This window comes from Enhydra lutris, unplaced genomic scaffold, assembly GCF_002288905.1.
Source record: "Enhydra lutris kenyoni isolate GAN:26980312 unplaced genomic scaffold, ASM228890v2 scaffoldscaffold19, whole genome shotgun sequence".
Taxonomy (NCBI): domain Eukaryota; kingdom Metazoa; phylum Chordata; class Mammalia; order Carnivora; family Mustelidae; genus Enhydra; species Enhydra lutris.
The window spans coordinates 39513687-39538926 of record NW_019154103.1 but is presented as its reverse complement, the minus strand read 5'-3'; the positions used below and the strand labels follow the sequence as shown (position 1 = coordinate 39538926).

Here is a 25240-nt window from a genome sequence, read left to right as displayed (position 1 = left end):
CTGGGATCGAGCCCCGCATCGGGCTCTCTGCTCCGCAGGGAGCCTGCTTCCTCCTCTCTCTCTCTCTCTGCCTGCCTCTCTGCCTACTTGTGATCTCTGTCTGTCAAATAAATAAAATCTTTAAAAAAAAAAAAATTTGTCCTCTTTTTATTTGATGTACTCGGTAATAAACTAATACCTCTATACCTGCCACCTCCACTAATTTTTTTTGTTCTTAACTTGTTATCCTGAAAAAACATAAAAATTAAGTGGTTTCAAGCCTTTCATTTACTCCTTATAAATTCGCCACAGTAAGTTCTTTTAAACAACTGCTTAGATTCTGCATCAGATACAATAAACTTTTCTCCCCAAGGCCAGCCATTTCTTTAAAAGAGATTCTCTAGGGGCGCCTGGGTGACTCAGTGGGTTAAAGCCTCTGCCTTCGGCTCAGGTCATGATCCCTGGGTCCTGGGATCGAGCCCCACATCCGGCTCTCTGCTCAGCAGAAAGCCTGCTTCCCCCTCTCTCTCTGCCTGCTTCTCTGCCTACTTGTGATCCCTCTTTCTGTCAAATAAATAAAAATAAATAAATAAATAAATAAAATAAAAGAGATTCTCTAGAATGAAGAAATCTGTCCCCACTAACTTCTCAGAATCTTCAGGTTGAAGTAAATGCTGGACCTTATCTCTGCCTACCTCTTAGAGTTAATAGAGGTGCCAGGAACAGTGTAGATTTCTTTTTTTTAAGTAATGAAAAAATGTAATTCAGTTTAATCAGTTGGGCTAAACAGGCAATTTTGTCTTGTTTTCTGAAGGGTATTTTTACTGTGAAAGGTGGGGCTATATAATGACACGATGGTTTTGGAGCTTCATTTGGCTGAATTATTTGAAATCTCCTGTGAGGTGAAATCCAGACTTCGAAATACTGTATTATGTAAGTTGTTTTCAGTATTTGCCCATTGAGATTGTAATCATTTTCATATCAGTAATTATTTTCACCAAGATTGGATATGAAAATAATTTATAGTAGAAAGATTCTCACAGTTTAGTTGTTAGAATATGAAGATGTAATTTTAAACATGAAAGTCAACTTGGAACTGAAGTGAGACAGTGCTATTTGTAGACATTTAGTAATTGCCTAACTGGCTGCCAGCAAAAACCTGACACTAGTAAAATTTCCTAGTAGTAAAACTACTTTGCTTTATTGTATCACTTTCCTGCTCAAGAACCTAAATTCGCTTCCAATTGTCTCCTACACCCAGTCTAATTCCTCATGCATATTAAAAGCTTTTTTGTCACTTGGCATCTCTCATACTGAGCAGCTTTCTCTTTCATCCCTATTTCTGTCTGAATACTACAGGCAGCATTATATTTCTTGATTGTAAATATGGATTCCTATTTTTATGATCCTCTAGCTCTATCTGATTAGGCAGCAGTCACCACCACTTCATGTATACTCTTAGAAAACTAGAGTGAATCATTGTTCTAGCCTTCATGAACCTCTAAAACAGTAGTTTTGTTGGGGGAGGCACGGGGGTAAGTGCATGAAGATTCATGCCTGGGGACATAGATCATAATGGATGGGAGATATATGTGCAATTTGAGAAAAGTCCCGTGGTAATTTGTATCTTTTTATTGTTCCCACCATTGAGAAGTACAGCACTAAATAGAAGTTGCCTTGCTTATTACTTCCATCTTCAAATATATATACTTAGCTAATGAATTTTTAACAGTCTGTTGCATTGTATCTTCCTTTGTGTTATTAGGAGGATTATTTTGAAAATTAAACTCTATTTTTTTTGTTTTTGTTTTTGTTTTTTTTTTTTAATTTTTTTGATAGAAGTATAGTTGATGTACCTTATATTAGTTTCAGGTATACAACAGAGAGATTCAACATTTGTACATATTATGACACAATCACCATGGTAAATCTAGTTACCATCTCTCAACATACAAAATTATGACAAGTTTATTGGCTATATTTCCTATGTTATACTTTTCTTCCCTGTGACTTCTTTATTGTATGACTGGAAATTTATACCTCTTTATGTCCCTCCACATCTCCTTTATCCATTCATCTGTCAGTGGACACCTACACTGTTGGTCTTGGTTATTGTAAAGAATGCTCTGATGAACATAGGGTGCACGTGGCTTTTCATATTAGGTTTTCATTTTCTGAGCGTAAATACTAGAAGTGGAATTGCTGGATCATATGGTAGTTCTATTTTTAATTTTTTGAGAAGCATCCATACTGTTTTTCACAGTTGCTGTACCAGTTTATATTTTCACCAAGAGTGCACGAGGGTTCCCTTTTCTCCAGATCTTCCTTACCACACTCATTTTTTATCTTGATAATAGACAGTCTGACAGGTATGAGATGGTATCTCATGGTGGTTTGATTGTCATTTTCCTGATGGTTAATGATTTTGAGCATCTTTTTATGTACCTATTGGTACCTTAGGGGAAAAGCTCTCAGTTTTTTCCCATTGAGGATGATTTTTTTTTTTTTAAAGGAAACTTCTCTTTTTTTATATATATATATTTTATTTATTTATTTGAGAGAGAGGCAGTGAGAGAGAGCATGAGCGAGGAGAAGGTCAGAGGGAGAAGCAGACTCCCCGTGGAGCTGGGAGCCCGATGCGGGACTCGATCCCGGGACTCCGGGATCATGACCTGAGCCGAAAGCAGTCGTCCAACCAACTGAGCCACCCAGGCATCCCGATTTTTTTTTTTTTTTTTAGGATTTATTTATTTGTCAGAGAGAGAGAGAGGGAGAGAGAGCAAGCGAGCACAGGCAGTCAGAGTGGCAGGCAGAGGCAGAGGGAGAAGCAGGCTCCCTGCCGAGCGAGGAGCCCGATGTGGTACTCGATCCCAGGCTGAGCCAAAGGCAGCCGCTTAACCAACTGAGCCACCCAGGCATCCCAAGGATGATATTCACTGTGGGTTTTTCATAGATGGCTTTGATGATACTGAGGTATGTACCCTCTGTCCCTACACTTTGAAGAGTTTTGATCAAGAAAGGATGCTGTCCTTTGTCACATGCTTTTTTAAGCATCTATTGAGAGTATCCTATGGTTTTGTGCTTTCTTTTATTAATGTATTGTATCACATTGATTGATTTGCGGATGTTGAACCAACCTTGCAACCCAGGAATAAATCCAAGCGTGGGTTTATTTCTGGGTTCTATTTTTTTTTTCCCATTGATCTACATATTGATTTTTGTACGAAGACCATACTATCTTGATTACTATAGCTCTTTAGTATTGTTTAAAATCTGGGAGTGTGGGACGCCTGGGTGGCTCAGTTGGTTAAGCAGCTGCCTTTGGCTCAGGTCATGATCCCAGCGTCCTGGGATCAAGTCCCGCATCGGGCTCCTTGCTCAGCAGGGAGCCTGCTTCTCCCTCTGCCTCTGCCTGCCATTCTCTCTGCCTGCACTCGCTCTCTCTCCCTCTCTCTCTCTGACAAATAAATAAAATCTTTTAAAAAAAAAAAAAATCTAGTTCCTATCTTTAAAAAAAAAAAAAAAATCTGGGAGTGTGATACCTCCTGTCTTTTCTTTTTTACTCAAGATTGCTTTGGCTTATTGGGGTCTTTTGTAGTTCCATACAGATTTTAGAATTATTTGTTCTAATTCTGTAAAACGTGCTATCTGTATTTGGATAAGGATTACGTTGAATCTTGGATTGCATTGGGTAGCATAGACATTTTAACAGATTCCTCCAATCCATGATGATGCTCTAACTTTCCTTTTATTTGTTCCATCTTCCATTTTTTCATCAATGTCATAGTTTTTCAGAGAAGATCTTTCACTTCCTTGATTAAATTTATTCTTAGTTATTTTCTTCTTTTTGGTACGATTGCAAATGGCATTGTTTTCTTAATTTTTCTTTCTGATTGTTGTTATTTGCATGGAGAAATGGAACAGATTTTTTATATAGGCATACCTTGTTTTATTGTGCTTCTCTTTATTGCATTTCATAGATACTGCATTTTTTACAAATTGAAGGTTTGTGGTAAACCTGTGTTAAGCAAGCCTATTGGCACCATTTTCCAGTAACATTTTCTCACTTCATGTCTCTGTGCCACATGTTGATAATACTTTTGAGATTTCAGACTTTTTCATTATTATATTTGTTATGATGATCTGCATTCAGTGAATACAACTTGCTGAAAGCTTAGATAATGGTTAGCAATTTTTAGCAATGGCTTTTCTAAATTAAGCTATGTATGTTGTATTTTAGATATAATCCTATTGCACACTTAGTAGATCACAGTTTAGTATAAAGATAACTTTTATATGTGCTAGAAAACTAAACTATTTATTTGACTCCCTTTATTGAGATATTCATTTTATTTCAGTAGTCTGGAACCAAATCCACAATATTTCTGAGGTAAGCCTATATTCTGCAACTTAAAGATTTCATTCAGTATCAATATTTATATCAGACTTTAAAACAATAGCTGTAGGAAGAAAAAAAAGGATATTACAACTAACAATGAAAATACAGAAAGCGAAATTAGAGAATCGATTCCTTTACTATAGAACCAAGAACCTTAAGATACCTGGTAATAAACCTAACTAAAGAGGTAAAGGATCTGTACTCGAGGAACTACAGAACACTCATGAAAGAAACTGAAGAAGACACAAAAAGATGGAAGACCATTCCATGCTCATGGATCGGAAAAATAAACATTGTTAAAATGTCTATACTACAGGGTGCCTGGGTGGCTCAGTGGTTTAAAGCCTCTGCCTTCGGCTCAGGTCATGATCTCAGGGTCCTGGGATCGAGCCCCCCATCAGGCTCTCTGCTCAGCGGGGAGCCTGCTTCCCCCTCTCTCTCTGCCTGCCTCTCTGCCTGCTTGTGGCCTCTCTGCCTACTTGTGATCTTTCTTTCTGTCAAATAAATAAATAAAATCTAAAAATTAAAATAAAATAAAATAAAATGTCTATACTACCTAGAGCAATCTATACTTTCAATGCCATTCTGATCAAAATTCCACAGGCATTTTTTAAAGAGCTGGAGTAAACAATCCTAAAATTTATATAGAATCAGAAGAGACCCCGAATTGCTAAGGAGATGTTGAAAAAGAAAAGCAAAACTGGGAGTGTCACATTGCCTAATTTCGAGCTTTACTACAAATCTGTGATCACCAAGACAGCATGGTACTGGCATAAAAACAGACACATAGACTAGTGGAACAGAGTAGAGAGCCCAGATATGGACCCTCAACTCTATGGTCAAATAAACTTCAACAAAGCAGGAAAAAATACACGGTAGAAAAAAGGACAGTTTCTTCAATAAATGGTGCTGGGAAAATGGGACAGCTATATGTAGAAGAATGAAACTCGACCATTCTCTTATACCATACACAAAGATAAACTCGAAATGAATAAAACACCTCAACGTGAGGCAGGAATCCATCAGAATCCTAGAGGAGAAGAGGCAGTAACCTCTTTGATATCAACCACAACAACTTCTTTCAAGATATGTCTCCAAAGGCAAAGGAAACAAAAGCAAAAATGAATTTTGGGGACTTCATCAAGATCAAAAGCTTCTCCACTTGAAAGGAAACAGTCAACAAAACAAAGAGGCAAGCCACAGAATAGGAGAAGATATTTGCAAATGACAGTACAGACAAAAGGCTGATATCCAGGATCTATAAAGAACTCCTCAAACTCAACACACTCAAAACAGGTACTCATGTCGAAAAATGGGCAGAAGACATGAACAGAGAGTTCTCCAAAGAAGACATACAAATGGCTAACAGACCCATGAAAAAATGTTCATCATCGCTGGCCATCAGGAAGATTCAAATCAAAACCACATTGAGATACCACCTTACACCAGTTAGAATGGCCAAAATTAACAAGACAGTAAATAACGTGTGTTGGAGAGGATGTGGAGAAAGGGGAACCCTCTTACACTGTTGGTGGGAATGCAAGGTGATTGCAGGGTCATAGGGAAGCTCTATTTTTAATTTTTTAAGGATTAAAAATTAAAAATTTAATTAAAAATTAAAAATTTAAGGATTAATTTTTTAAGGATTAAAAATAGAGCTTCCCTATGACCCTGCAATTGCACTACTGGGTATTTACCCCAAAGTTACAGATATAGTGAAAAGAAGGGCCATCTGTACCCCAGTGTTCATAGCAGCAATGACCATAGTCACCAAACTGTGGAAAGAACCAAGATGCCCTTCAACGGACGAATGGATAAAGAAGATGTGGCCCATGTACACTATGGAGTATTATGCCTCCATTAGAAAGGATGAATACCCAACTTTTGTATCAACATGAATGGAAGTGGAAGAGAGTATGCTGAGTGAAATAAGTCAAGCAGAGAGAGTCAATTATCATATGGTTTCACTTACTTGTGGAGCATAAGAAATAACACGGAGGACATGGGGAGATAGAGAGGAGAAGTTGAGTTGGGGGAAATTGGAGGGGGAGACAAACCATGAGAGACTGTGGACTCTGAGAAACAATCCGAGGATTTTGAAGGGGTTGGGGGTGGGAGGTTAGGTGAGCCTGGTGGTGGGTATTATGGAGGGCAGATATTGCATGGAACATGGGTGTGGTACATAAACAGTGAATTCTGGTACACTGAAAAGAAGTTAAGAAAAGTAAAAAGAAAAGGGTATTACATAGTGGTAAAGGAGTCATCCCAACAAGAAGATAGAACACTTGTTAATATGTACGCACCTAACATAGGAGCACCTAAATCTATAAAGCAAATATTAACTCACACAAATGGAAAAATTGACAATAATATGATAACAGTAGGGGACTTTAATATACCACTTACACCAATGAATAGATTATCTAGACAGAAAATTAATAAGGAAACATTGGCCTAGAGTGACACATCAGAGCAGATGGACTTAATGGATAAATCAGAACATTCTATCCAAACAATAGAGTTCACATTCTTCTCAAGTTCACATGGAACATTCTCCAGGACAGATTGTATGTTAGGCCACATAACAAGTCCCAATTAATTTATGAGAATGAAATCACACCAGGCATCTTTTTCAACTATAGTGGTTTGAAATTATAAATAACTATGAGAAGAAAACCAGAAAAAAAAAAAAAAAATATATATATATATATATATATATGGAGACTAGATAACATTCTATTGAACAACCAATGGGTAAAGCAAGAAATAAAGAGGAAATCAAAAAAATACCTTTAGACAAATGAAAATTGAAACACAGTGCTCCAAAATCTATAGGATACAAGGAACGCAGCTTTAAGAGGCAAGTTGATAACAGTACATTCCTACCTCAGGAAACAAGGAAAATCTCAGAAAAGCTAACCTTAACACCTAAAGTACCTAGAAAAAAAACAAAGCCTAGAGTTTGTAGAAAGGAGGAAATAATAGGGATCATAGTGGAAATAAAACAAAACGGAGACACAGTACAAAAGATTAATGAAACTAAGAGGTGGTTCTTTCGAAAGATAAATAAAATAGATAAGTCATTACCAAGACTCATCACCAAAAAAAGAGACAACACCCAAATAAATAAAATCAGAAGTGTAAGAGAAGTATAAAATGCAAAGATCATAAGACTACTATGAACATTTCTATGCCAACAAATTTGACAGCCTATAGGAAATGGATAAATTCCTAGAAACATAAAATCTTTCAAGTCTGAGGAAGAAATAGAATATCTGAACAGACTAATTGCTAATAGTGAAATTGAATCAGTAATCAAAAACTCCCAACACACAAAGTCCAGGATCACATGGCTTCACAGTTGAGTTCTAAACATTTAAAGAAGAGTTAATTCCTGTCCTCAAACTACTCTAAAAAATTGAAGAGAAAGGAACTCTTCCAAAGTCATTCTATAGGACCGACCTTACTCTTTTGCCTAAAACAAAGACGCTGTATAAAAACATACAGGCCAATATCCCTGATGAAGAAATAGTTGATTCAAAATATTAGGGAACCAGGGGCACCGTGTGGCTCAGTGGGTTAAACCTCTGCCTTCAGCTCAGGTCATGATCCCACACCGGGCTCTCTGCTCAGCGGGGAGCCTGCTTCCCCTTCTCTCTCTGCCTATCTCTCTGCCTAGTTGTGATCTCTGTCTGTCAAATAAATAAAATCTTAAAAAAATATATTAGGGAACTGAATTCAACAGTACAGTGAAAGAATTATACATCATGGTCAAGTGGGACTTATTCAAGGGATGAAAGGGTGGTTCAATATCTGCAAATCATTCAGCATGATATACCACATAAGTAAAATGAAGAATAAAAATCATGGTCATCTCAAGAGATGCCCAAAAAGCATTTGACAAAATTCGGCATCCACCTATGACAAAAACTATCAGGTGGGTAAAGGGGGAAATGTACCTCAACATAATGAAAGCCATATATGATAAATCCACAACTAACATCATACTCATTGGTGAAAATTTGAAACTTTTCCCTCTAAGATCAGAACAAGACAAGGATGCCCACTCTCACCACTTTTATTCAACATGGTACTACACAAGAAAAAGGAAAGAAAGGCATCCAGATTGCAAAGGAAGAAGTAAAATTGTCACTGATTATTGTTGTTATGATACTATATGTAGAAAACCCTGAAGCCTCTAGCTTGTGTTTTAAAGTCTGTTTTATCCGATACAAGTTTTGCTACCCCAGATTTCCTTTCGTTTCTCTTTGCATGGACTATCCTTTTCTATCCCTTCACTCCATCTATAGGTCTGAAGTGAGTCTCCTATGCAGCTTATAGGGGGGTCTTATTTTTTTTTATCCATTCATTCATCCTCTATCTGTTCATTGGCGTATTTAGTCTATTTACATTTAAAATAATTATTCGTAGGTATGTACCATCAATAACTTTTTATTGGGATATTTGTCTTTTTACACAGTGCCTGGTGTTCTGCACAGTGGAAAGCTCTCAGTAACATGTGTCAAATATTAATATACACATCTAAATAAATAGGTTTTTAAGAGGTTATATAGTAAAGTACCATTAGATTTTTCTAATCAGATTGAAGAGTAATCTTTATCATAGTTACTGGTGAATTTTTTAGTTTACTTTTTTTAATCATTTGTCTAACAATAATGTTTGAGACTGTTGTTCATTTTTCATTTCAGGTTTAAGAATTTGAATTTCAAAATAAGTTCAGTGTGTTGATATATTTTAAGATATAGAAGAATGCAATTAAAAAAGCAAAGAAGAATAAAGCTACTTGTGTCACATCCTAAGGTTTACAAGTCGGGTTGATACCTTTTTTGTACTTAATGTCTAATTGTGTGTTTTTTAGTCTGTTCCTTTATCTTAAAACTGGAAATATTTCCTATTTGACCTCCTTGCTGTGGGGATTATATCCATAATGGAATCCTGAACCTACAGGTAGGGTAATGGTTGTCCACAGGAAGGAACCAAATTCAACAGACAGTACAGGAGAAAAAGCAAAATGGGGATAAGAACATAACAGAAGCATGACGAAGAGGCCCACAGTGTCGGATGACTCTGAGCTGTCTCCTCAAAGCAGCAGAGGCTGGAGATGCCATTAGTTGCAATAGGGAACACAGGAATAGGTAAAGGAGGAAGACAGATATTTTATTTGGGGAAAAAAAAATCCCTTGGCAATAAAGCAGAGTATACCTTATTGAAGTTCCATCTGGTAGAACTGTATTTAGGAAACAGTAGAACAATATTTAAGAACAGTTTTGTTGTCGCTGAAGGGTAACCATAATGAGATTTCCATCTGTGGAAAAGCATGAAGATTTGGATGTCAGTAGCTCTCTCACGAGCTATTTCAGATTCTGTATTTCAGAGAAATACATTTCTTGCCTCATTTCCAAGTAGACTCCCCCCAAAAAATCTCTAAGAATTCAGACTTCTCTTGTCACCCTTTAATTCTTTGTATCTGGTTTTACCCCTCATAACATAAACATACTCCAATTTGAGTCACATTTTGTCTTCTATTTTATGAAGTTAAAAGCTCTACCTTAATGAGAGCCTCTTGGAATTAAAAAAGTCAACATGGTTACTGCCTCCAAGTTACTTTTTGTCTTGACTCCGTCTCCCTGCCCACAGTGTGATTTGGAACAGTTTGATTGCAAACTTACTTCGCCCACTGACTCAGAGACAACACTACAGTGGTTATCTAGTTATGAGTCAGAAGATACGGGTCTCAAAAGCCTCTGGAAAAAAGAAGGAAAGGGAGATAGCCCAATAATCAAAATTGGGATTACCTCATTCCAATTAAATTCGCCATTTTGAATGTAAGCAAAGCAGTAGTATCCAGCATAATGTGGAATAAAGGAACTGGAATATTCTGATGAGTCTTGTTATTAGTGGATGACTACTTTTAATGTAGGAAACTTGAACAACTTTACTTGAATGTGATGAGGAAAGAATGAAAACCATTTCTGATTTATCACGACTGACAACAGAATATGGCAAAAAGTACAATGTGGTGTTTCCAGGCCCAGCCTTGTTGTTAATACCTTGAATGGATCTCTTAAACTTTCTTGGGTTAACATTTCCTTTTAGGCTCATTGGTTCACTGGAAGGATTCACAATACTCAAAAAAAGCTTATATTCTCACAGTAATATTTTATTACTGTTCAAGGATACAGATAAAAATCAGCAAAAGGAGAGGCACCTGGGTGGCTCAGTGGGTTAAGCCTCTGCCTTCAGTTCAGGTCATGGTCTCAGGGTCCTGGGATTGAGCCCCGCGTTGGGCTCTCTGCTCAGCAGGGAGCCTGCTTCCCCTTCTCCCTCTGCCTGCCTCTCTGCCTACTTGTGATCTCTCTCTCTCTCTGTCAAATAAATAAATAAAATCTTTAAAAAAAAAAATCAACAATAGGAAATGGCAAGTGAGGGGAAAGTCCAGAAGATACCAGGCATAAGCTTGAATCTTGCTTCCTCTTCCAATATAGACACATGGACATACCCCCAGCAGTCATATGTGACACTTGCAAAGTGTTTCCAACCAGGAAAGCTGACTTGAGCCTTCGGTGCCCAGGGTTTTAACCTAAAGCCAGTCATGTAGATGTGAATTACCTGCATGGCTGCCCTCATCAATGACTCAGACTTAACCCTCCCAGAGGGTTATTAGCCCAACATTATTAGCTCAACTCTCTGATCAAATTGGTATCCTGTGTTCCAAGGGCTCAGAACTCATCTCCAGAAGCTGGCCAATGGCCAGTTCTAAAGATACACCTTTTTCAGTTATGTACAGAGTTTGAGCAACCCAGGCCTGCTGAGTTAACCCTTTTCTGCATGGGTGTAGAATTACATAATAGCATAAGTGTCTTGCAATTTTAATGTTTTAGTGAATGGAGTGCTAATTCCTCTCATATAAATTATAAGGAATTTAATGCTTTATTTCATCTTTGAGATGGATTGGATAATTCTAATTATTTGAAAGCTTAAATAAAAAATAAATTATACTGATATTAGAAAGTAAAGCTGGATTGAATCTCTAACAACGAAAGAAGTTGTGTTTTACACAAGTCAACACACAGCCCTGCTCACTGATGAGTAAACTCCCAAGTGAATAAAATACCAAGATTAGGATTTTCAGACTTGAGTCGTAAGGAAGTCAAAGGAAAAGAAACTACTTAAGCCCAGTTTCAGAAGCTAAGTCAGTGTTTGATTAGTAAATTACTGATATTTTTCTATTTCCCTTGCATTGGTGATAACTTTTTTTTTTTAAGTGAAAACACTATAGGATTTCTCTACATTTGGATAAAATTGCTCAGGTTTTACTTGTCTAATTTAGCATGAATCTTTTTTAGAGTTGTTTAGTGCAGTATTCCATATTTTGCATCTGTAATTTAACTCTGGTATTTTCGTTTTCCTATTATTTATCCTTGATCCATGGTTTTCTAGTTGCGAATGGCTTTGTGTTTTTGCTACTTATCTTTTTTTTGTTGTCACTTAATGTGTTTGCTCATATTTATTGGATTTTAAAATGCTAAAAAATTTCTTTTCCTAAATTGAAATGTATCTAGGTAGTTTTTTCCCTACATCCATAATGTACAACTTTGGTATAAAATTTGCAAATTACCACATGGAAGAATGTTTATTGTTCTACATTTGAAATTGTTGAATATTTGACATATTCAATTTAAAATAGAGAAAAACCTTTCTAAGATTTAAGAGAACTACTTTTATCTGGAAAAAGGCTTTAGAATTAATTTTATATAAAAGAAAACTAAGTGTTCCTATCTGGTTAGTCATTTTATTTAGAATTAACTCCATACACTAGAAATTGCATAATGCACGATTATCCCACAAGCGCTGAACTAGTGTCTTTTCTCTCACATTTTTAATGGATATTTTCTTAACCAGGTGCATGAGGGGACCAGATAACCTTTCAAAACTAGGTATTTGTAAAATGACCTTGGAATGAATAAATAGCTGCTATGTAAAATGTCTGCTGCAGGGTCTAGAAATGGACCTTAGTTTTCCATTTGGCTTAAAATCTTTTCTGAGAGAGAACAAAGTCTTACCTTTTAGCTGCTACCTGCCTAACTTATTAGCTAATGTGGTTCCTACCCATTCACAACATAAAATGTATGTTTCAGTGACTCCTTAAGTAGTAGTATTTTACCTTCTCTGGTTCCTTTTTTTTAAAAAAAAGTAGTATATTAACGTACAATACTTTTGAGCAGTAAATGCTCCACCTTGCAATACCCTAGGAGTCCTCCTTGCCATCCTTTCCAGAATTTGTTCTCTTCAGCTTTGCTTCATAAAGAAGCAAAGCTTTTCTTCATAAAGAAGCAAAGCTTTTCTTCATAAAGAAAAAGCCCACATTTGCAGCTAAATATTTGTTGGCAAATCCTGAATTTGACTTTTCTATTGATAAGAGACTTTACTGATCTGTTTTAGGTTTTCTCTTTTCTCACTAAGAAATAGGCATTTTAAATTTCTTTAGTCTGATCCAATTCTGTTCAGTAAATGTTTTGTACTGGGGTCTAATAGGCCGAGGTAAATAAAACACCTTTCTTAACCTTGAAGAACCTACACTCTAGGCTTTTCATTCCATTTCTATATCAAGAAAGTGGAAGGCAAACGTTAGTATAATCAAATTATTCTGAGACTGTTTTATATTGTACCTTAGGCCATTTCAGTTTGACTAGATAGCTTACTGCCTGACCATGTTCAGGTTTGTTTCCTTCCCATGCACTTGAAACAAAACTGTCCCCAACAAGCTGGTTGGTTAATAGTGCACTTCCACTTCTGAATCATTAGGCAGAAAACTGAAATTGTTGGAACTCTTTGTGGTTCAAGCCTCTCCGTACCATTTGTCTTTCAGAGTTTTCTTTTTTACCTAAATTAAGGCTTTTTGGAGTTTTATCCACAAACCTTCCAATTTTACTTGCTTTTGGAACTCTTGCAGGGAACCATTCATTTGTAACAAAAATAATAGATGCATTCAGGTAAGATAGCACAGCTGGAAATCCTATGAACTATCCATCATCCCAAGTATTCGTTGAAAATTGTGAATTACTTCATGTTTAAAAAAAAAAAAAAGTCCATTCCCAGTATCCCTAGTGGACCTTAGTGAATCTTGGTATAGCAGCTAGCTTTCATAATCCATTTGCAGGGTAATTTATTCTTAAAATATGACTAAAATTGTACAGCCAAATTATAACCCATTGTTTAGTTTTTCACTCAATCCAAGAAAAATGAAAATGTTTTTTAAAACTTCTTCCTTTGAAAGTATATTAGATATCCTGAGTCAGAATGTACATAAATCTAGAATGTAGAGAAGTAAAAGACAGTTTGTGAATTCTGAAAGTTTAGCATGAACTTCCCAAGTGGACTCCACAGTGGACTCTTAGAAGGATTCAAAAAGGCTGTGGGTTAAATTTCCTCTTGCCTCCTGAAGGGAATACTAACATTTGAGGTGCTTTGGATCCATTTGTGACAATACATCAGAGTCTTATTCTGAAAGCAGTACCTGATCCCTTATGAGTAAACATACAGGGAAGGAGGAATAACTTCATAATATACTGTTTATCGCCATTTTTGCATTGTCTAAAAAGACATTTAATTTATTAGCTTCTCAGTGTCTACTTATGTTAGCACTAAACAAAAATTCTAGGTTTGGTATAGCATTCCTAGCTATACAGTTTTGCTACTTAAATACTATTTAAAAGTATTATACAAACTAAACTTAGGAGATAGCATCCCCTGTGCTGTCATGTGCTTATATTTAAAACAAAGGCAATAAACAACCTGGTTCCAAAATACCCAAGAATAAGTGTTGTCATAAGGAATGTTTAAGTCATTCATCTGCATCTAAATCTTACTTTGATAATTTAAGGTAAATATTTGACTCTGGGCATTATTATTTATGGTACAGAGTGCTTGTCCAAATAATACGGTATGATGAATAATATGAAGTTTGGTAGGAGATGGAAAGTATGTTAGCTTCTTAGTGCTGCTCTAACAAATTATCGTAAATTTAATGGCTTAAAGCAACAAGGATATAGTATCTTAGAGTTCTAGCAGTCAAAAGCCTTAAAATCAGAGTGTCATCAGGCTTGTATACCTTCTGGAATGTCTAGAGGAGAATCAGTCTCCTGCCATCTTCAGCTTTTAGAGGCCACTGGGATTCCTTTGCTCGTGGCCCCTCCTTCCATCTTCAAGTCCACCAGGGTAGCATCTTCAGGTTTCAGTCTCCTGCTCTTGCTCATTTCCTTTCTCCCTGCCCCACTGCCACCCCGTTCTCTTTATCTAACTCCTATTCTCTGCTGCTCTCCCATGAAGACTCTTGGTTACTTTAGGACCATCTGGATAATCTAGGATAATACACACATCTTAAAATCCTTAATTTAGTTAAATCTGCAAGATCCATTTGGCCCTGTTAGGTAGCACACTGACAGGCTCTGGGAATTGGGACATGGACATATTTGGAAAGCCATTCAACCTAGTACATAATGTGCAAATAATAGTTACTTATGTTGTAAAAGTAGAGGTTATTATAATCCTAATTTGTGTTGCTGGTTATACTGCCAAAGTAAGAATGTAAACAGATGCTTTTCCCTTCTTCAGTCTAAGAATATGTTCTCTGCTTAGTAGCCATTTTTCAGAGGTATTGTATTCCTTAAAGGCTCCTTTAGTTTTGATTGTGTGGATAATTTAAGTTTATTGTCTACTGTGTGTCTGGGGTTTTTGAGGTTTTGTTCTTTTTTTGTTTGTTTGTTTTGTTTTTTTTTGTTTTTTGGTTTTTTGTTTGTTTGTTTGTTTGTTTTCAGAAAGAACAGATGAGATAGAGAGCAGGTACTCTGGCACTTGAGTAATAAACCACTCTTTATCTCAGGCCCAAGAGTTTTATGTCTTCTGCTTGCATCCTTACTTACTTACAGTAAGTAAGCCACATGTCAGACTTACTTACAGTAAGTAAGCCACATGTCAGGCTTACTTACTAACTTTCTAACCCTTCACATATCTTGACAGCGCCTCTTGCTTGTAATTTACCCAAGAAATGCCCAGCCTTTTTTAGTGGCACTCATGTTTCTTTAAATATTCTCAACCTCATTAAATTCAGATCAATTTCAGTTTCCCTGTTAAGCGTATTCTATATTTTGAACCTTTATAACATTTTCCCAATGGTATTTCTGAAAGACCACGTAAGTTGCCAGAATTAGGTGCTGGGGTTGCCTAGCGCCTCACACTTGTTAAAAAAAACACCTATTTTTTGTGTTTTGAAAGGTATAATAAAAAAGCTTCTATGAATCGTTCCTACCTACTTTAAAACTAGAAGGTTCTTATACCTAGAAGATTCTGACCATGTTCAGTGCACATGACACTGTGAACCATGAGATAGAGTTTAACTTTTGTGTCAGTTTTTACATCAGTGCTTTAAATATGGTGGAAATCTTTTGGATTATATCAAAGTGGCAATAAAATAGATTATGATCCAGTAGATCATTAATTAGGTCAGTTATTAATTAATTAATTAATCATTAATTAATTAGGTCAGTCTTACCACCAACTAACAATAGGACCTTGGACAAATCACATGATTTAATTGAGTCTTCCTTTCCATTTGATAAGTGAAGAATAAAGATAATTTAGGTTCCTTTTAGTTGACTATTCATTTATTTTTGTTTCCTTATTTATATACTTGTCTCAAAAATAAAAACCACTTTCAATGTGTCCCATAGATTGTGAAATGCAGTGTTGCCTTATTAATTTTCAGAAACCCTGAAATTTCTGTTTATATTTTTCCTTTCCCAAGAGTTGTTTGAAGTTTTTGTTGTTTTGTTTTAAAAATTCTGGGTAGATAAGCCTTTTTGTCCGTTGGTTTTCTTTAATTCCTGCTTTTTCATTGGGATCAGGGAATGTTGTTTTTAGCATTTTACTTGATGAACTTACTAATACCTACTTTGACTTAATATACGATAAATTTTTTAATGTTCAAAATAAATATAAGACAGATAAAATGTCCAAAATAAATCTGTAAGATACAACTTATTATGTTAAGATTTTCTAATGCTTTCCCCCCTATTTTCAGCTGAACTGTTGTATAAAAGTCTTCTGTTAATAATATGTTTCCGTTTTTCCATATCTTGGAAATCTCCTGTGTCTCATTTCATTTTTTTCTTTAATTATTCTTCATCTGATACATTATCTCAGCTCCTGCTTTCTTACTGTTCCTATTTCCTATTTCTTACTGTTCCTATCTTGGTGAATTCCTTTATTTTTAGCCTTTTTGAATCGCTGTGTTTTTTGTGTATCTCATATATATAGTGTAGACTTAAGTTTTGCTTTTAGATCCAATCTGGAGGTCTTTTTCTAGTATCAACTTCCCCAGTATCTTAATCTTCTACTTCCTGTTTCTCTGTGCAAGTGTGTAATGCAGTGAGTGCTAGGTTGAATTTGGTGTTAGTTTCTCATCTTGGAGATACTTTGAAGTTTATTGTATCCTCTATCCCCTAATAATGATGAAGGCATGGTTCACATAGTCCTTGTTGAGTTTATTCTTTTGGAGGGAGTATGAGGATTGGTTGAAATTTAAGCAGCATTATCTTCTGTACATATTAATTTCATATTTGCAATAACATTTAACTGATTTACTCTTAGAATTATTTTTTTTTTTACTTACAGAGTAGAAAAATATACTTATAGCCAGTCAACAAAAAAAAATTGGATTTTAAAGATTTTTTTCTTCATTTATTTATTTGACAGACAGAGATCACAAGTAGGCAGAGAGGCAGGCAGAGAGGTGGCGGTGGGGCGGGGGCGGGGGGGAGCAGGCTCCCTGCTGAGCAGAGAGCCCAATGCGGGACTTGATCCCAGGACCCTGGGATCATGACCTGAGCCGAAGGCAGAGGCTTTAACCCACTGAGCCATCCAGGTGCCCCCAAATTTGGATATTTTTAATTATAAATAGTTTTAGTGACTTTAAACTGACAGGGAGGCCATCTTTCAAATTAGCTCATTAGTTCCTAAAGAGATATTACACACACACACATACACACACACACACTTAAAAGAGTCTATTATTTTCATGCTCTTTATATAGATTTGTTTTACATACACATTTTTTCCCAGTTGTATTCCTGTATACAAAATATTCTGTATTATCAGAAACTGTGCTTTCTGATCTTTCTGACATTGGACCGTTAATATCAGTATTTCTTTTTTTTTTTTCATTCAGTTCATTTTCTAAAAGCATAGTATAGCTCTTTACTACAGAACATGTAATTTTTCAGGAGTTATACAAATCAGCATATACAAGGATAGTTACTCCATTCTTATTTATAAAAAGATTTAAAAAATCAGAAAACATACTAATGTCCAATAATAGGTTGGTTAAATAAATAAGGACAGCTATGTAAGAGAATAAAAAGAAAATGGATAGATATTTGCTCTGCCATTAAATGATAAAACTAGTTTACAAAATGCTATGGTCCTGGTGTTTTTTTGTTGTTGTTTTTTTAAGATGCCTTTGTTTATTTGAGAAGGAGAGAGAGTATGGCTGCACGTATGTGAGTGTGGAGAGAGACAGAGGTAGAAAGAAAGAGAGCAGACTCCCCACTGAGAGGGAGCCCCAGGCAGGGCTTGATCTCATGACCCCTTATCAGGGACTGAGCCAAAACCAAGAGTTGGAGGCTCAACCAACTGAGCCACTCAGGTGCACTGATCCTATTTTTGTTTAAAATATAATTTGGGGTCACCTTGGTGACACAGTCAGTTAAGCCTCCAGCCCTTGGTTTTGGCTCAGGTTGTGATCCAGTGTTGTGAGTTCGAGCCCTGTGGTGAGCTTCATGCTCAGTGTGGAGTCGGCTTCATACTCTCTCTCCTTTTTTCTCTGTCTCTGTCTCTCTCTCTCTCTCTCTAAATAAATCTTAAAACTATATATAATTTAAATAATTTTCACGGAATAGTTTCTGTATTTTTTTTACCATATCACACATTTATCTAACTTACTGTCACTCAGTGTTATTTTAAAACCAACTATCTGATTTTATTTACCTTTCTTCCAAATAATATCTTGAAAAAAATACACAAATGTTTATTGTAGTTTTTCATGCATGGTAGCATAACTTGACAACTGTTAAGAGAAATTTCATTTTTGTGAGATCTAAAGCTCTCATTCTTTAGTGAACTATATTATCAAACTTAATTCTCTTAAAGAAGCATATAGAAGGGTGTATAATGAAATTACAACCATGTAAACACTGTTAGTAATTTTACTTATTTTTCTCTGCTTTTCTGGTTTTAATTTTCTAAAATAAATTTGGATTAATTCCTTGCACAATGTAAAAAGTCTTTTGTAGGTTAGATTATTTAATCATTAATTAAAATTATGCATTTCTCGGGGTGCCTGGGTGGCTCCATGGGTTAAAGCTTCTGCCTTCGGCTCAGGTCATGATCCCAGGATCCTGGGATCAAGCCCTGCATCAGGCTCTCTGCTCAGCGGGGTGCCTGCTTCCTCTCTCTCTCTCTCTGCCTGCCTCTCTGCCTACTTATGATCTCTGTCAAAAAAAAAAATAAAAGTATGCATTTCTCTATAAATCTTTACATTTCTCTATAAAATGATATAATTGTTAATGTCCTGAAATGTCATTAAAATAAAGTAATAATTCCTTTGAAATGTAGAAGTCTTAAATTACTATTTTGAGTAATATTAATCTTACTTCCATTAAAGAACTGTTACTAAGCTGGAAATTTTATAGCGCATGAAATTTGCTGGCTTCCATGGAATCTGAGTGTACTTGTCCTAGGAGGATTAGCTCTTGAATTCATTTTGCTGTGGTTTTTCATAGTATGATAATTTCATACTATGTGATTGAAGTTGTTCTCATCTAAAATTAAGAACTTATTTAATATCAGATTTCATAAAAGCAAAACATGACAAGTATTAAAATAATGAATGATGCATTAAATACTGAATGGTGCATTAAAATTAGACTCATAACTGGGTGCCTGGGTGGCTCAGTTGGTTAAGCATCCTACTCTTGATTCCGGTTGAGGTCATGATCCTCAGGGTCGTGAGATAGAGCCCCACTTAGGGCTCCATGCTGGGCATGAAACCTGCTTAAGATTCTCTCTTACCTCTCCCTCTGCTCCTCCCCCACAAAAATAAATAGGTAACTAAGATTAAACTCATAACTAAAATCCCCCCCCCTTTTTTTTACAGGAATTGAAACCTGATGTAGTAACTAAATCTGCGCTCGGTGATGATATCAGCTTTGAAAAAATCTGCAAAAAGGTATGTCTGCAATGGATTGTCTTTCTTTTAAAAAAAAGTTACTGCTTTATATGGTTGACCAACTTTTTCTTATCACCTTTTTCCTTGAAGAAAAAAACTTAACAACCCAGTTACTATTAGAATATGATGATTTTCCCCACTTCAGCTCTGTTATTGCCATCAAAAAAATATTTTTATGGTAATTTATGAATTTTGCTTTGCTTATGATAGCACACCTTCAAGGTCCGTAAATGTATGTTGAACTTATTGTGGCATTTGTGTGTTAGTAACAAGTCATTAATTTTAATAATCATAGCAAAGAATATTTTTATTTTTTCCAAGTAATTTTTATGACTATTTCATTTAATCTCTGTATTTAGTACTTGTGAAAGATTATTTTTACCCTCTTTTTACAAATGAGGGAACTGTAGTTCAGAAAGAATGAAGTGAGCTGAGTAAAGGTGTACCAAATGGCAGTTGGGACTTTTACCCAGTTCTCCTGCTCCTACTATTTCGCCTTTTTCATTTCTGCCTGCTCTGCTAATGTCTACATAGGACAGTTCCAGGCTAAGAGCGGATTTTGGATTAATGGATATTTCTGTGTTGCTTCTCTGTTTTCACATTTATTGGCATTTGCTCTAATGTATATTATTTCATGTTTCCTGCATTTATGTCCACTTTGCTCTTTTTTCTAGTTTCTTAATGTGGAAACTTCAGTTACTGATTTTAGAGATTGCTTCTTTTCTAACAAGCATTTAGTGTTGCAAAGTTGCTTTATGTAAGCACTCCTTTAGCTGCACCCTTAAATTTGATAGGTTATATTCTCATTTTCTTTGAGTTCACAGTATTTTAAATTTCCCTTGAAACTTTCTGTTTCACCATGGTGTAGTTAGAAGTATGTTGTTTAATTTCTGAACAGTTAAGGAGTCTTCTAGGTATGTTTTCATGACTGTTTCCTTTGTGATCCTTGAGCAGACTTTTTATGATTTTTATTTGTGTTGTGGTCCAGAATGGCTTATATTAGTGACTATTTCATATGCACTTGAAAACAGTATGTTTTCTCTTGGCATCAGTGTCCTAAAAATGTCAAGTAGGTCTCTTGGTTTTTGGTGTTGTTCAGGTGATTTATATCTTTACTGATTTTCTGCCTATTTATTTTATTGATTATCCAGAGCCTTATGTTAGAATATCCAACTATGGATGTCAGTTTGCCTATTCCCGCCCTGAGGAAAGAATGCTCTGATTCTTTGTTTTTATAGACTAGCACTGACTTTTCTGCAAGTGATATGAGACATGTTAGATTTTAAAACATTTTAAGAAAGCCAGAATATGAAAGGTTTTTATTTGCTTGAGAGGAGGGAGAACTTGTTGGTGCCATCGTCCTGATGAGAAAAGCCACACTAAATCCCTGAACATGATTTTACAACAGTTTCTTTATTTTGTACTAGAATAATTCTACAGTAAATATTCTTACTTCATGGGATTTTTTCATAAAGAGAGGAAAAACTAAACTAAAACTAAACTGTGGTTCGGTCTGTATCTCAGACAAAATAATGACATGTTAAATATAATAGTAGTAATGGAATAAAAATGTTATAGAATTTTTTTTTCTCTTGAGAGTTAAAAAAAAAAAAATCAGGGGCGCCTGGGTGGCTCAGTAGGTTAAAGCCTCTGCTTTCAGCTCAGGTCATAATCTCAGGGTCCTGGGCTCGAGCCCTGCATTGGGCTCTCTGCTCAGCAGGGAACCTACTTCCCCCTCTCTCTCTGCCCCTCTCTCTACCTACTTGTGATCTCTGCCTGTCAAAATAAATAAATAAAATAATTTTTTTTTTAAAAAATCAGTTTTCCAGAATAAATTTTTTGAGCTTTCTAAAGGTTGCTAAATTTTTTTTTTAAAGATTTATTTATTTATTTGACAGAGAGAGATCACAAATAGGCAGGCGGAGAGAGAGAGAGAGAGAGAAACAGGCTCCCTGCTGAGCAGAGAGCCCGATGCGGGACTCGATCCCGGGACCCTGAGATCATGACCTGAGCTGAAGGCAGCGGCTAAGCCCACTGAGCCACCCAGGCGCCCCTAAAGGTTGCTAAATTTTAAAAGTATTCATTAATATTTAATTTATGGTTCAAGTAAAAAGCATCTTCTCTGCCAGATTGTTTTCACTTTGGAAGATTAACATTAGTGTATGTGTAATATTTATAAAATCAATTTTTTAGGGTATCTTCTTCCATTTACAACGCTTCCTTCAACTTTCCAGTGTGTGGAATGTCATTTATCCAAAAAAAAAAGGGCAACAAACATCTATATTAGCTTATCATTGTTATTTTATATTAGTAAATTCATTTGCATATGACAGGATTTGTAGTCATGAAAATTTTTTTAATTAATTTATTTTAGAGAAACAGTCCTCGGGTGCCTGAGCAGGGCCTGAGAGGCAGTGAGGGGTGGAGAAGAGGGACAAGCAGACTCCCTGCTAAGCACAGAGCCTAGAGGGCTAGATCTCAGAACCCTGCGATCTGAGCTGAAATCCAGTTGGACGCTTAACTGACTTAACTGGCACTTAACTGACACTTAACCCTGCGATCTGAGCTGAAATCCAGGTGGACACTTAACTGGCTTTGAGCCACCGAAGCGCCCCTGTAGTGGTGAAATTTTTAATACTAATTCAGATAAAAAGTTTAGGATCTTGGAGCGCCTTGGTAGCTCATCCAGTTACTCAGCTGCCTTGGGCTCAGGTCATGAACCCAGGGTTCTGGGATCCAGCCCCATGTTGGGCTCCATGCTCAGCAGGGAGCCTGCTTCTCCCTCTGCCTCTCCCCCTGCCTCTCCCCATGCTCATGCTCTCTCACATGCTGGTGTGCTCTTGCTCTCGGAAAATAAATAAATAAAAATCTTTTTTAAAAAAAGGAAATTTAGGATCTCACTGTCAAGGGTCAAGTGAAACCTGGTTACATTTCTGCTGTTTATACCTTCCTCTAAACAAAAGCAAGGACGGAAGGGAAGCTGGAGAGGGAGGAAGGAGAAACAGTTCTGTTTCATCCAAGTTCTTGATGGAACCCTGGAGGAATTTAAAGCCAAAGGAAACTGCCCTGATTAAAAAATCATTTCAGATTCCTCCCAAGCTATTTGATTTCACCTATTTTGTTAGTGTTTTTATTTCATTTGGGATATTCTCCCATTGGATTCAGGTTCTTCTGTTTGAAAACCTGTTAATAAATTAAACCTCTAAAAAATGATGCAGGCAACAGTGTTTTTGTGGAGAAAGGATTGATTGCTCTTCAATGTGTCATAGGAAGTGAGCTCAGTGAAAGGTAACCTCACAGGAATGAAGCCTGTTACATAGAGCTCTGTACATTTGAGCTGCCTGTTGATCAGATCAGAGCAGAGCAAACTAATTTATGTAATATCTTACAGTTTGCACAGTTCTTCCATACACGTTCTTATCTCAGTTGATCTTACAACAGTGATCTCATGTAGAAAGCATTCATTTGCACATATGTGCACACAATGTGTGTGTGTGTGTGTGTGTGTGTAGTAATAGTAAAGTCTTCATTTTTCAAATGCAGAAAAGGGGTAGAAAGGTTAAGTAGGCAGCTAATATGTATATGATGAAAGTTGAAAGCTAAAGAGTGGAAGAATGAGAATGTTGACGTTTCCAGACAGCTGGGGCCAGGATTTCAGAAACTTCGCAATTCAAAACATGTGTTGCACACGAAGCAATCAGCTAGGTGGTGTGGACGATAACAAAGGGAATAGGCAACTCAATATTTTCCAGAGGAATATATAATCTAGTAGGGAGTATAAGACAGGTATATTAAACGACTGCTGGATAAGGGGAAGCAAATTAATATTTGTGAACATCTGTTAACAGTTGCTGACTCAATTAGGTGCTTTATATATGTTAGCTTTCTCAGGGAAGATGATAACTCCATTTAACGAAAGGACATACTGGCCCAGAAAGGTAAAAAATATACCTATAGGCAGACATTAGCAGATAACAGATCCAAGGTCTAAACCCTGGTCTCAGCCTACAAAACAAAGGTTTAGGAGAAAAGGCTTGAGTGGGTCCCTAATTTGTAGGACTCCATTTTAGAATCCTGGTGTCCCAGGGATTATAAGAGCCCAACCAATGCAAAAAGGTCTCCTGTTGCCTTCAGTGTGGACTCTAAGCCATAGGTTGCCAGAGTTCTTCTAATCCAGCTGAATGGACTGATTCTTATTACCTGCCTACTTATTTTTAGTAAAAGGACACATATATCTTTAGGTGAAACTAGAATTGAAATTAAGTATAAATATTAAGAATACTGCTCCCAGCTTTCTGCCTCTACCAGTTCACTCTGAGTCAGGTTGTTGTAGGCAGCTTTTCACAGGAAGGAACACTGCATGTAAGAGAACTTTTTCATTTTTAGACAGTTGTTTGTATTCACATGTACATTCTCAAGATTCTTTTCAGAATTGAACACCTAATGCTTGTGTTCATAAAAAATACCCGTATACCAAAATAAAATTTTTCCATAAAAAGATGAGGTGTTTTCCTCTTTTTTACTTAATTTATTTGAAATGGAAGAAACGAGGTGTGTGAAAACCACAATTTCCTGAGAATTTTCCATGGCAAATGTTGTGTCAATGTTAAATAAGGAAAGCTGTGGTTCTCTCATACCCTCTAATATTATGAAGACTTTTTTCATGCAGGTGTAAAAACTGTTCATAGAGAATGCTTAGCCTTTAGTCAGTTTTTGTGAATTTCAGGTATATGACTGTATTCAGATTTCTGTAAACCTCTGTAACATTTTTCATCTTTTTTTTTTTAAGATTTTATATATTTATTTGACACACAGAGAGAGATCACAAGTAGGCAGAGAGTCAGGCAGAGAGAAAGGGGGAAGCAGGCTCCCTGCAGAGCAGAGAGCCTGATCTGGGGCTCAATCCCGGGACCCTGAGATCATGACCCTAGCTGAAGGCAGAGGCTTCAACCCACTGAGCAGCCACCCAGGTGCCCCCATTTTTCATCTTTCCAGTGAAGTTTATCACATTCTGTCTTGGATGAATTCATTGTTCATTCGTCAACCTTTTAGAGCAAGATTGTGAGCCTCAAAAGATGATGTTCGTGTCCTTATGTGAAGACCATGTGTGTCCTTATGTGTAAGACCATTTATTTAGGCATGTTTATATAAGTATAAACATCAGTGAATACAAAGTGGGGAAAAGTGAGTGAGGCAGGAAGGTGGGCAATAGTGAAATAAGGAGGAGTAAAGAATTTGAAAGGTCTCTTGACAGGTTCTGCTCTGCTTACTCTTGTGTGTTCTTACCCTCTGCCCAAAGACTTAAACTGTAGACATAGCAGACAGCTGCCGAAACCCAAAGCACAGCCAAAGCTTCAGACCTCCTCCCACTTACTTTACAAGGCTCTCTTTTATGCTTATATTTCATTTCTCTCCAAAGAGATTTGAGAGGGGGCCTTGGAGATGAGTCACAGAATGAGAGAAAGTTATCTCAAATAATTTAGAAGAAAACTGCTTGAGAAAGACTGAATTCAGAAACCTGTCATTTGTCACTTCCGTTCCCAGATGGCTAGGTAATC

General features: G+C 36.4%; 1 protein-coding gene across 1 annotated transcript in view; it reads left to right on the top strand.

The window, feature by feature from the left end:
* Positions 1-25240, top strand: part of LOC111148318 (serum response factor binding protein 1) — a 69317-nt gene that overhangs the window by 26859 nt on the left and 17218 nt on the right. Inside the window, exon 4 of the mRNA XM_022504819.1 lies at positions 19611-19682. Within this exon, the coding sequence (XP_022360527.1) occupies positions 19611-19682 (72 nt within the window). The remainder of the gene's footprint in view (positions 1-19610; positions 19683-25240) is intronic.